This window comes from Haliaeetus albicilla, chromosome 15 (assembly GCF_947461875.1).
Source record: "Haliaeetus albicilla chromosome 15, bHalAlb1.1, whole genome shotgun sequence".
Taxonomy (NCBI): Eukaryota; Metazoa; Chordata; class Aves; order Accipitriformes; family Accipitridae; genus Haliaeetus; species Haliaeetus albicilla.
Window position 1 is genome coordinate 21,951,709 of NC_091497.1, and position 14,205 is coordinate 21,965,913.

The 14,205-nt window shown below is 38.8% G+C and overlaps 1 protein-coding gene across 1 annotated transcript in view; it reads left to right on the forward strand.

Annotated features, from left to right (window-relative positions):
• KLHL1 (kelch like family member 1) overlaps positions 1 to 14,205 on the forward strand; it is a 242,966-nt gene that overhangs the window by 182,407 nt on the left and 46,354 nt on the right. The window contains exon 7 of the mRNA XM_069802592.1: positions 13,107 to 13,331. Coding sequence (XP_069658693.1) covers positions 13,107 to 13,331 — 225 coding nt within the window. The remainder of the gene's footprint in view (positions 1 to 13,106; positions 13,332 to 14,205) is intronic.

The window sequence follows — 14,205 nt, forward strand, 5'->3', positions numbered from 1 at the left end:
AATACTGAAAGAAAATGTTAAGTTAGTTACTTTAGGGAACATACAGCAGTGGTACTGCATAAAAATGTTATCTAATAATTTGTAATTTGTAAGCATTTAATCTGATTCTTCACATTAACTAAAATGAATCAGAATTCTAGAAAAACAAAAGCATTTGGACTACAGTTACTGAAATACATTATGCATGTGAACCAGGTTATGCTCAAAAGGTAAAGACTGAAAGCAGTTCTTGCCTCCTAAAACTGTTGTTTTCAAAGTATCTATTATTGAAAGTTACTTTAAAATATCAGTGTTGTTTTACATAAATTCTCATAGAAAAGAAATGCAGTAGAAAACTTGCCTGGGATCCGTTCCCTTGTCTTGAACTGCCATAGCCTGCATTACTGAAACCGGTATGGTCTTTCCCCTTTCACTCTAATGTAGGAAGGTACTAACAACCGATGCTAGAACTAGAATATGGTTCACCTAAATTTTAGTGTTTGCACATGTCTACACCTGAACTATACACTTAGTGCCCACTGTAGTCAATACAGATGGAGATACTACAGATGATCTAGTCAAGACTGACATTTGCTGGACAGGATAGCTGTACAGAATCCATTGGCACTGCTGACTAGGACTACCCTGGGAGCTTATACAAATGCCTCAAACTGCAGATGCCTACATTTTCATGTTTGAAGCTATATCCCTCCCCACTCCTGATAGGATGAACTGAATCCATCCTAGTTATCAAAAACAACCAGGAAATTGAACAAAGGAAGAAACTGTGTCCGTTCAGAGAATATTATAGCACTGTGGCTGTAGTGGAATAACACCACTCTATTCTTATTTAAATTCATCTTTTGCCTATCTTTGTGTGTCTTTATTCCTGTTTTGCAAAAATATTTGGGTCTTTACACCATCATCTTCTTCCTACCATCTCACCTTCATCTTACTGTCTGCTTTTATCCTTTTCATTTTTTTCCCCAATTTATTTACCTCTACCTAGTTAAATCTAGTGAATAAATATATGGCCGTAGAATGAACCAGTATTTGCCATCATATTATTTATTTTTGCATGCCTTACTTCTTCTGCTTATATCTGGGTTTCAGTCTGTAATATATATAGTTGATTTTTACATTGATTTTTGCGGTGCCTAGCACAATAAGACATATTTGTGAGTAGTTCTTTACATACTACCACAGCAAACATGATTAATGTAGATTTTTCTGGCCCTGAAATCTACAGCCTGTTTAAATCCTGCATCTATTTGGTTTTATTTACTTAAATCAAAAGTAATAAACTTACAGCTATTCACAGTTCTGAGTGCACCACCACATTGTTACTAACACAATAAAATCACATCAACATTACAGTAAATTCAACAATAAGGTCTTCATTATCATTTTGGTTTCTTGCAACTTCAACACAGTTCAGGATCTCTATTTTCTCTTACATGTAGTGTTGAATTTATTTATTTCTGTTTCTTCTCCTATCTGCTCACTTTTTTTCCTATACTTCTGACAGTTTTCTGTGGCATCTGAGAAAATCATAACTTCCTGAACCTGTGGAACAGAGGCTTAATCTAACACCATGGGGCCTCCAACAGAACACTCTTATGTGTGCCTAAGTTATTTAGCTGTACCATGAAAAGACTCCTGTGAGATCATATTTTTTTATATATATATGTATGTATGTATGTTACTGTGAAAAACCTAAAGAGAAAAAAAAAATTATAAAGTTGGTTAGACAATTATAGACCCTTTGTGACCTGTAGGCAAGTTAGACTGTTTATGGTCTCTCTGTTTCAGTAATGTTTCCAGTTTCCTGCTTTCTTTCTGATATCATACTAGTTTAATAAGGGACTTGCTTATTTCTTCTTTTTCCAATCATGTAAATATTTTATCAGTTTGTAGAGAACAAGTATGGTAGTGATACGACAACTGAGAAAAGAACATGATTTCTGCTAAAAAAAAAAGAAGTGACATATTTAAAGATGAACGAGGGACTAAAATTACATCAACTTTCTACTGACAAGTAGAGAGATGGAACATCAATAAAAAATTGAAGTACATACAAAGGTTAAGTTTAATGTGACTCATAATTTACTCTTAATTACTTACTGATTACTTTCTGTAAAGGTAGACATCCATCATAATCACTTTGACCTGCATAATCCCGTAATACTTATAATACCACTGACCGCCTAAAGTCAGTGGGTGTCCCTTATTGAGAATATATATGGAAGAATGTCCCTCACAGTAAAATGGTGCACTACCTGCCATATTTCATATTTTTCTGAAGTTCTTACATTGGTTTTACTCACATAAGTACACGTGCAATCTGTGCTTACTGCCCCACTACTCTTTTAAGTGAAAAACTGGTCTTTTATAAACATCTATTAGTTTATTATTATCCAAAGTCTTATAGGAAAACAAGTTACACTTTTATCCATGATGACAAACACTATGACTTGTCATTTTATTATATGTATAAGGATACATTTATGACTAGTATACTTTCCTAGAGCTTTGTGCAGTGAGCTTTTGTTGCAGTTTTTTGCTGCATTTTGACAGTCAGTTGGATTGATGAGTCACTCCTTTTCTGTCTATTCATCTTTTTTCGATAGCTGTAGTCACTCCAGTATCTCAGGGACTAGACACCAACACCCACTACCAAGAAGAAAAAATTGCAATCAGGAATTGGTCTTACAACAGTCTCTTTTAGGAACTCTTATACTCCCTGTTATTATATAATTTAATTAATTTATCTCTAAAATAGAGAATTAAAGGTAGACAAATACTCTATTGTACTTTCCATGTTTTATTTACAGATGAAAAATTGACATGTATGTTTAAAAATATATGCATGTATCTATATAAAATGTATGCATTATGTATAAACATATGTGTATATATATAATATTAACTTGAACTCATGCTCACATTCAAGTTCAAGTTCTCACCTGCCTGCATATCTATACCTGATAAGAAAATGTAATGATGCTAGCCAGTGATGCTAACTGATGGATTGAAATGGTATACCTCTATTTTGATGTTGCATTTCATCTCACCATCACTTTCTTAACTCTCAGGCTCTACCTTTAGAAATGTCTAGTGTCCTACTACAGTGGAGTGCACACTGCAATTCACAAAGCAGCTCTCATTTCTTTGAAATCTTTTCCTGACAGTATGACAGGACTACTGCAGGGGCTTGCTGGGCACAAGAGGGCTGTCTTCACAGCGGCTGGTGGATGCTGTGGCCAGAGTCCAATGGAGCTAGTATTAGAGGCTTATCTGGACAATCTCATGGCTTTATTCCAGTCTGTAACCTAGATTTCTTTCCTTTAGAAAGAAAGGCTTGTGGAAAAGGTTGCAGATAAGGAAGAATCCTGGTGCTTATCCAATTCTTGTCCAAGTAGGGGACTGGACCATGAACAGAGGTGAGAGATACATTAATATGGATATGACCAAAGAAACAGTCTGGGAACAGGCCCAATATGCAGACTGGACCCACTTCTTAGGGAAGTCTGCTGCCTCTCTGGAGCCCGGGTTAAAGATGTGAAGATAAAACTTCCTGCCCTGGTATGGCCCTCAGATTATTATCCATTATTGATTTTTCAGGTAGTCAGCAATGAAGTTGCAACAATAAGTCCAAGGGCAATCAAGAGGGACTTCAGGGCCTTAGGACAGGGATCGAGGGTTAAGGGATCGAGCACAAGCAGTGTTCTCCTCTATGCTTCCAGTTGCGGGGAATGATGAGGGAAGAAACAGGAAGAGCCAGCAGATCAATACCTGGCTCAGAGTGTGGTGTCACCAGCAGAATTTTGGGTTTTTTGATCATGGGTTGGTTTACATGACACCAGGCCTGCTGGTGACAGATAGGGTATGCCTGTCTCAAAGGGGGAAAAGGATCTTTGTGCAGGAGTTAGCAGGGCTCATTGAAAGAGCTTTAAACTAAATTTGAAGGGTGGAAGGAATAAAACTAGGCTCACTAGAGATAAGCCTGGGGGCAGCATGTCAATGTCTGAGGGATGGTGTGCTAGCCAGGTCCTTTGGTCTGCCATCTCATTGGAGAAAGGGGATGGAGATCCATGCAGCAGCAGAGATGTGAGGGTTATTGATGTGTTAGAAATGACAGGAGGGCCTGAGAATGGTCACGTGGGAATTAGTACTTCTCCCCCCGAAAAGGTGGCGGGATCAATAGCCCAACTGAAGTGCCTGTACACCAATGCACACAGCACAGGCAACAAACAGGAGGCGTTGGAAGCCGTTGTGCAGCTGGAAAACTATTATATAGTTGCCATCACGGAAGAACGATGGGATGATTCGTGCAATTGGAGTGCTGCAATGGCTGGCTATAAACTCTTCTGAAGGGATAGGCAAGGAAGGAGAGGCGGTGGAGCAGCCCTGTATGTTAGCGAGTGTTTTGATTGTCTAGAGCTTGATGATGGTGACAATAGGGTTGAGTGTTTATGGGTAAGAATCAGGGGGGAGGCCAACAAGGCAGATATCATGGCAGGAGTCTGTTACAGACCACCCAACCAGGATGAAGAAGCAGATGAAATATTCTATAAGCAGCTGCAAGAAGTCTCACAATTGCTAGCCCTTGCTCTTGTGGGGGACTTGAACTTACCAGGTGTCTGCTGGAAATAAAGTACAGCAGAGAGGAAAGAGTCTAGGAGGTTCCTGGAGTGTGTGGAAGATAACTTCCTGGTGAGTGAGCCAACTAAGGAGGGCACTCCACTGGACCTGTTGTTTGCAAATAGAGGACTTGAGGGTGATGTGATGGTTGGAGGCCGTCTTGGGCACAGCAATCATGAAGTTATAGTTTTTGATTCTTGGAGAAGCAAGGAGGGGGGTCAGCAGAACTGCCACTTTGGACTTCTGGAGGGCAGACTTTGGCCTGTTTAGGAGACTGGTTGACAGAATGTCTCAGGAGGCAAGTCTGAAGGGCAAAGGAGTCCAGGAAGGCTGGACATTCTTCAAGAAGGAAATCTTAAAGGTGTAGGAGCAGGCCACCTCCATGTGCTGAAAGATGAGCCAGCAGGGAAGAAGACCGTCCTGGCTGAACAGAGAGCTTTGGCTGGAACTCAGGGGAAAAAAGGAGAGTTTATGACCTTTGGAAGTAGGGGCAGGCAACTCAGGAGGACTAGAAGGATGTCATGAGGTTATGTATGGAGAAAACCAGAAGGGCCAAAGCCCAGCTAGAACTTAATCTGGCTACTGCCATAAAAGACAATAAAAAATGATTGAATAAATACATTAGCAACAAAGGGAGGGCTAAGAAGAATCTCCATCCTGTATTGGATGAGGGAGAAAACATAGTGGCAAAGGATGAGGAAAAGGCTGAGGCACTTCATGCCTTCTTTGCCTCAGTCTTTAATGGTAAGACCAGTTGTTCTTGGGGTACCCAGCCCCCTGAGCTGGAAGACAGGGATGGGGAGCAGAATGAAGCCCCCATAATCCAAGGTGAAATGGTTAGCAACCTGCTACACCACTTAGACACACACAAGTCGATGGGGTTGGATGGGATCCACCCAAAAGTGCTGAGGGAGCTGGTGGAAGTGCTCACCAAGCCACTTTCCATCATTTATCAGCAGTCCTGGCTAACTGGGGAGGTCCCAGTTGACAGGAGGTTAGTAAATGTGATGCCCATCTACAAGAACAGCCAGAAGGATGATCTGGGGAACTACAGGCCTGTCAGTCTGACCTTGGTGCTGGGGAATGTTATGGCGCAGAACATCCTGAGTGCCATTACATGGCCATGTACAGGACAACCAGGTGATGAGGCCCAGTCAGCATGGGTTTATGAAAGGCAGGTCCTGCTTGACTGACCTGATCTCCTTCTATGACAAGATGACCCACTTAGTGGATTAGGGAAAGGCTGTGGATATTGTTTACCTGGACACTAGTAAAGCCTTTGACACCATTTCCCGCAGCATTCTTCTGGAAAAGCTGGCTGCTCATGGCTTGGAGAGCCATACTCTTCACTGGATAAAAAACTGTCTGGATGGCCAGGCCCAACGAGTTGTGGTAAATGGAGTTAAATCCAGTTGGCAGCTGGTCACAAGTGGTGTTCCCCAGGGCTCAGTACTGGGGCCAGTTCTGTTTAATATCTTTATCAATGATCTGGATGAGGGGATCAAGTGCATCCTCAGGAAATTTGCAGACAACACCAAGTTGGGTGGGAGTGCTGATCTGCTTGAGGGTAGGCAGGCTCTACAGAGGGACCTGGACAGGCTGGATCGATGGGCTGAGGCCAACTGTATGAGGTTCAACAAGGCCAAGTGCTGGGTCCTGCCCATGGGTCACAACAACCCCACGCAATGCTACAGGCTTGGGGAAGAGTGGCTGGAAAGCTGCCCGTCAGAAAAGGACCTGGGGGTGTTGGTCGACAGCCAGCTGAATATGAGCCAGCAGTGTGCCCAGGTGGCCAAGAAGGCCAGCGGCACCCTGGCCGGTATCAGAAATAGTGTGGCCAGCAGGAGCAGGGAAATGATCATCCCCCTGTACTCGGCACTGGTGAGGCCGCACCTGGAATACAGTGTTCAGTTTTGGGCCCCTCCCTACAGGAAAGACACTGAGGTGCTGGAGCATGTCCAGAGAAGGGCAACGAAGCTGATGAAGGATCTAGAACACGAAGCAGATGAAGGATCTAGAGCACAAATCTGATGAGGAGCGGCTGAGGGAACTGGGGTTGTTTATCCTGGAGAAAAGGAGGCTGAGGGGAGACCTTATCGCTCTCCACAACTACCTGAAAGGTGGTTGTAGTGAGGTGGGGGGTCAGTCTCTTCTCCCAAGTAGCAAGCGATAGGTTGTGAGGAAATGGCCTCAGGTTGCACCAGGGGAGGTTTAGGTTGGATATTAGGAAGAATTGCTTCACAGAAAGGGTTGTCAAGCATTGGAACAGGCTGCCCAGGGAAGTGGTTGAATCACCATCCCTGGAGGTATTTAAAAGACGTGTAGATGTGGTGCTTAGGGACATGGTTTACTGGTGGACTTGGCAGTGTTACATTTATGATTGGACATGATGATCTTAAAGGTCTTTTTCAAACCTAAATGATTCTATGATTTTATGATCCACTTAGGCTCCTGGCAATGACAGAGCTGCCACCTGAAGTCATAAAAAATAATCAGCTGCTTAAATATATGTTAAAACAGAATTGCTAAATATTTACAAAAAAACTTGATTATGAATTATTTAGCTCCAGTAGCCTTGCCATAAGTGTTTAAGGTCAATCTTCAGAAAAGGATGTGAGAGCAAGTGAGAATGATGTTGCTGCCCACCTGAATTAATTAAGATGCTTAAAAACCAGGAAAACAGACATATTTTCAAAACAGTCTTCACTTAGTGACCAGAGTGTTCAGCAAAACTAGCTCAAGCCTCTTGTCATCAAGAGGAATGATGCCCTTGTTGGTAATGAAATTAGTGGCATGCACTTCAACAATGATGCAGAAGATGATACAATCAATAGGTTGCAGGAAATCAACAATAAAGTAGAGAATATACCCAAAGAAAGAGCTATAGCTACAAGAGATGATTTAAGCATTGTGTTCAATCTGTGTTTTTTTTGAAAGAGGCTGTGAATTATTTATTTCTCTGTATTAGCATCTTTAAATATTTAATATGAATAAAATTAATATAAAGACTCCAATCTTTAACAGAAATTCTTTAAAGTAAGATTTTCATAGACAGATCATGCCTGTTGTCCTGACTGTCCCATTGTCATTTACATAGCAGACGAGAGCTGTAATGTCTTAGAATAGAACAGAACAGAACAGAAAGTTGGAAGGGACCTACACAATCATCTAGTCCAAATGCCTGACCACTTCAGGGCTGACCAAGTTAAAGCAAGTTATTAAGGGCATTGTCCAAATGCCTCTTAAACACTGACAGGCTTGGGGCATCGACCACCTCTCTAGGAAGCCTGTTCCAGTGTTTGACCACCCTCTCGGTAAAGAAATGCTTCCTGATGTCCAGTCTAAACCTCCCCTAGTGCAGCTTTGAACTGTTCCTACATGTCCTGTCACTGGGTACCAGGCAGAAGAGCTCAGCACCTCCCTCTCCCCTTCCCCTCCTCAGGAAGCTGTAGAGAGCAATGAGGTCACCCCTCAGCCTCCTTTTCTCCAAACTAGACAAGCCCAAAGTCCTTAGCTGGTCCTCGTAGGACATGCCTTCCAGCCCTTTCACCAGCTTTGTTGCCCTCCTCTTGATGCATTCAAGGACCTTTACATCCTTCTTAAATTGTGGGGCCCCAGACTGCACATGGTACTCAAGGTGAAGCCATACCAATGCTGAATACAGCAGGATAATCACCTCTTTTGACCGGCTGGTTATACGATGCTTGATGCACCTCAGGATACTTCAGAGCTTCTGCTTTTATTGTTTTTCAGAGCAAGTAAATTAGTTCTTAGCATTTTTGTGATGTCAACATTTGGCAATGTAATAATACTTTATTTCTGAAGTATATGCAAATCATAAAGTATATGATGGCTGAAAAATCATTATTCCAATATGTTATTGATTTTATATATCTAGAGGACCTGACACACAAGTAGCTAAACTGATCTGTCTAGTAAAATCCCGTTGTACTTAATCGAGATTTTGCCTCTTCTCTGCTCCTAGGTGCAGAAAATCCTTTTACTTTCAAGAACAAATCAGTTGAACTAAAGGAAAGAATCTATTTATCAGAAATAGTCACCCAGTTTTCTTCCTAGAAAAGGTAGAAGGTTGTTCCCTTTCTTAACCTAAGATGCCCCAGTACTTCTTTGTTTGTATGTGAATGAATAACAGTCTAAACATAAAAAGAAGTAGGCTTAAAATGCAAACAACCTTAGTATAATTCTCATTGCCTCCATCTAGGGTACATTTAAGGAATCACAGGCTGTAAAGCTGTAAGAGAAATCTAATTTCATGTATACAGATACCCTATGTTATAGGATTATGTTCAGTATGAATGAAATATGTTTGTTCTCAATAATCTCCAATTAAAGATATCCTAAAATCTCTGTTGATAATAACTTTCAGTGGTTCCACCACCTTCTTGTTGAAATTTTTTTCCAATTTAAATATTACTTCTGCAGAGCCATTGTAATCAAAACAGTTTATTACAGAACAACACTAGTGCAAGACAAGTTTTTTTCTTTAATCAATTTTTTTCCCCATGAGAAGTACCTAATCAGAAACAATGATCTGTGTTGTTAAACCAAACATAATCCCATTACTTGAATTAAGAATGGCTTAATGCTTGTTAAAACTATTTTGTTTGTGTTCTTATTACCTATTAAATTTGAGAAAGCACATTCAAAATGGTACTAATGTCTGATGTGTGGGGTAAATGTTCCTCTCTTCAAGTTAAACAGAGGACTTCATGTAGTTCTCCTGGGAGTGAAAGTTGGCAAGGAATTGTTATGGGTTTAGTTCATGACTATGTCTATTTTTGACAGATAGTTGTTTATATAAATAATAAATAACAAGAAATTCAAAGAAATGTATGACATAGTGGAAAATGAAGAGGACTGCAAAGGTGCTTTATTCACACAGTATTTAATTTCATAATCTTAAATAAAACTGTGTCATATATGAGGTTTTCTCTTACTAAAAGTTAATTGTGCCTAGGAAAAGAAACTGATGGCCACAGTCTCCATCCCAGATCATGCAATCACAGAGTCACAGGATAATTCAGGTTGGAAGGGACCGCAGGAGGTCTCTAGTTCAACTTCCTTCTCAAAGCAGGGTCAGCTATGAGATCAGACCATATCCATTCGGGTCTTGAAAACCTTCAAGGATGAAGACTGTGCAATGTCTATGGATGAACTGTTCAATTTGCTTGACTGTCTTCATGGTGAGGACATGGCACCATTTTTAAAAATGTATTTATATATTTGTTTGTTTGTATGTTTAGACAGGCCCATATCCAGCTGTGTACTAAGTCTGCTCCGTGACAGGCCTGATGTGTTAACAGAATAGGAGATGTTACTTCATTTTGTGGTTGGGGCTATAAACAAAGGTCACAGCTGCTTCACTGTTGTTGTGATTTAACCCCAGCCAGCAACTAAGCACCACGCAGCCACTCACTCACTTCCCCCCTCACCCAGTGAGATGGGGGAGAGAATGGGGGAAAAAAAAGTAAAACTTGTGGGTTGAGATAAGAACACTTTAATAGAACAGAAATGAAGAAACTAATAATGATTATAATAACAATAATAAAATGACAATAATAATAAAAGGATTGGAATATACAAAACAAATGATGCACAATGCAATTGCTCACCACTTGCCAACCAATGCCCAGTTAGTTCCCAAGCAGCAATCCCCCCAGGCCAACTCCCCCCAGTTTATATACTGGACATGACGTCACATGGTATGGAACACCCCTGTTGGCCAGTTTGGGTCAGCTGTCCCAGCTGTGTCCCCTCCCAACTTCTCGTGCCCCTCCAGCCTTCTTGCTGGCTGGGCATGAGAAGCTGAAAAATCCTTGCCTTAGTCCAAGCACTACTTAGCAACAACCGAAAACATCAGTGTGTTACCAACATTCTTCTCATACTGAACCCAAAACATTACACTATACCAGATACTAGAAAGAAAATTACCTCTATCCCAGCTGGAACTAGGGCAACTGTTTTCTGTGGGAGCAGGGGAGAGACTGTAGGTGTTTTCTACACAGCTATTTCCTGTTTAGGCTTCGTTGTATACAGCTACAGCTGGTGGATTGGTTTTCTGGTAAGTTTTACTCACTTTGCAAGTTGCAGGCTGATTGTCTATGCTGAGAGTCACTAAAGAGAATTAGATTTTTAACTTGGCTCAGTGATTTTTGAAAAATGTCTAGGGAATGCAAGACTGGTATGAAATGATGCAGCTGGCATGAATGCAGTGATGATGTACTAAAAAATGCGTATAGTGACTAATGATTTCTGATAAGAAATTCTAGGCCTAGAACTCTTCCTGTAGGAAGAGTGTCATCAAATACAGTTAAAAAGACGTCACTTCCACATCCTTCTTCATGCTATCTTAGCATCCATGGAGACTCTATTGGCATTCCAGTGCTGGGAACAGAACTGACAGGGGTGCATGAAATAGAATTTGGTCAAAAAAAGTCAAAGTATGCTTTTCTACCCGTTGACAAGGTATCTGTAATATTATAGTTGATTCTATCATCTCTTCTTCATCCATGAGCTGATTTCATCCAAGGGCTACAGTAACTTCAGAGGTCTTCTGTTCTTGTCTGCACAGCAGTCTGGAATGTATTATATTCATGTTCCTGATACCAAAGACCATTTTATAGAACTGATACCTATTCCACTTTGTATTAGTATTAGTATTATTAGTATAGATTAGCAAGGCACCTTACTGGATAAACAGAATTCAGGCACTCCAGGAACTGCTGGATTAGATGCTCTATATGTAATGTAATAAAATATTGTGACAAATTCAGTTTTAACCAATATTAGAAAATAAATAGCTGAGCATAATTCAAAGACTGTGTTTGTTATGTTAGTAAGATTTTCTGGAATCAGAATGACAAAGCCTTTAAACTGTACTCTTTACCATTGACATAGCATTATAGAACTCATATGCTACAGTTCTAGCTTTTAACATGAACAGATTCACATATAAAAAATTTTAAACATTATGACATTACTTTATACTATGCATCATTATAATATGCCCTGCAGCACCACCAAACAACTGTATCAAATAATCTGTATTTTTTTTTCTTTTGAACCTAAAGATTAATGCATTTACACAGCTCTCAGTTTTAAATTAGGGGCAAAAAGATAAATAAGTATTTCTCTCAATCGAATGCAAAAATTGCTTCATGTATCTTACGGCTTCATAAAACTAGCAAGGGATTTAATATAACCAGATGAATTGTACATTATTGCTGCTCTGCTACACTTAGATACAAATTGAATTTAAATTATATCTTTTTTAGTTCAATTAACAAAAGTGTTGCTTTCATGATGTTTGTTTCCACTTGGTTCATTGCTCTTCTGTTCCAAAGAATGAATGAACCCTAAAAGAATTATTTCCCATGGAATTATAATCTTTTATTATAAACCAAATAGTTAGTTGGTAAAGCCTAATAATTATGTTGATTCTTTCTGTAGGGATATTTAAACTTTGGAAATGAAGCACTGTTATGTGTATGTAAAAATAAAACATTGGTTACATTTCAGATGAATTATCAAGTTTCTCTCTTAAGGATTAATTTAAACTCATCTCTCATTTAAATATTTGTGCTTTTGCTTTAAATTAAATTTTCCTACACTCATATTACATTTAATGGAATGCATTACTCTTTCACTTTCTGGAATCTAGTTAAGTTAAATATGTTTCCTTTATCCCTCTGTTTTTGTTAATAAACTCTTCATTTTGTATCTCTGTATATTACATACAAGTTACTTTTAACATCAGAGGCTTCTTAATGACTTTTTCATGATTAACTGGTAAGTTATTTTATACATAATGCTCTTTATAGCTTTTGAGTTCACCTGTGAAAGTAATTCAAATGACTAAGTTCAGCAGGAAATGGTTTTAACTGTATATGGAAACATTCTTTAAATATTTTGCTTGAGATTATAAGTACAACATTCTGTACTTCCAGTGGAAATGTGTCTGAAAAAAACCTACACATGAATACCTAAAATAAGAAAGAAAATATGAACCCAAATTAAAATACAACTTCTAATCTTTGATGAAAATATCACGTAATTTCACAGGCTTTTTTTACGCTGTATGGAAGATTGGAATTAAGCATAACAAGATTAGTTATCTTAGCTAGTTATGCCACTGAACTGTAAAAAAAGATCATAAAGTTAGAGCATACTGTTATCCAGACTTGCAATACTTTGATTCTATAGGGAACATTTAGGGGTTTTTTTTCACTTTCCTTGGGGAGGGAAAAAACACTCTATCTCTTTCTCTCTCTCCCTCACCCCCCTCCCCACCAGGAACTACTTTCTGTAAAGAAAGAAAATATATTTGTCAAGTTGTTGGAAGTAATCAGAAAACAATATTAAAGTTTTGACACTTCTAGAAAAAAAAAAAAAAACAAACACCACAGCCAATGCCAATTTTGTATACATTTTGTATACATTATCCTATTATTATGTCTCATCAGGTGCTACAACTATTGAAAAGTATGATCTCAGAACAAATATATGGATTCAGGCTGGAGTGATGAATGGCAGGAGGCTTCAGTTTGGTGTTGCTGTCATCGATGACAAGCTGTTTGTCATTGGAGGCCGGGATGGTTTAAAGACATTAAACACTGTTGAATGTTACAATCCAAAGACCAAGGCTTGGACTGTGTTACCACCAATGTCAACACATAGGCATGGCTTAGGTAAGAAAAAAAAATGTTTTAAAAAGATACCACATTTTTCGGATATGTAATTTGTAATGGAAAATTCAGTACTTTTAAGCCATCGTAGCTCTCTGAACAGTAGCAATAACTGATTACATTGTTCTTGTTAGATCACTAAGAATATGTAAAACGTTAAAGAACATTTCTATTATTTACCAAAATAACACTGGGGGAAAAAAAACGAAAAACCAAATAAAAGGCAGAGGAACAGGGAAAGAAACCCTGAAACTTACACAGGTTAGTGAGAAAATTCAGGTTCGTATGCACTGATTTTGAAAAAGGACATCTTAATTTATCAAACAATCAAGGTATTATTTCTTTTTAATCACAGCATTTTGTGTTTTCATTTATGCAGTGTGATAGGAAATAAAGTCTTTAAACACTGTCAGTGATGGACTGAGGTACTTTACAAAGTATTTGTAGCAAGTTTTATCATGACTGAGAGCATATTTTCCCATAGCCTGTTTTCAGATAAGTTGTTTTTTGCTTTCATTTGGCTTTTTAATGGTATTATCCATACCACTGTCAGCATTAATCAAGCCACATTGTATCCCTGTTCTCTACTCAAAGAAATATACATTTGGTGGGGTTTTTAAATTATTTTTTAAATTAAGCAAAAGACAGTTGTATTGTTTCCTTGAAAAAAAAAGTAGTCTTTCTATTATGTATATCATGCATATAAAGTAGAATAAAAGCTCTAATTTATTCAGTTACATAAGTAATTTTGTGATGTTTCAAAAATATCCTTTTTTATTCCTAACTGTATAGTGATGAGATTTTCTTGCTTAAATAAAGGAGTTTAGAATCTATACGACATACCCACCAGAATATAACTTTTATAAGGTATAGAAAA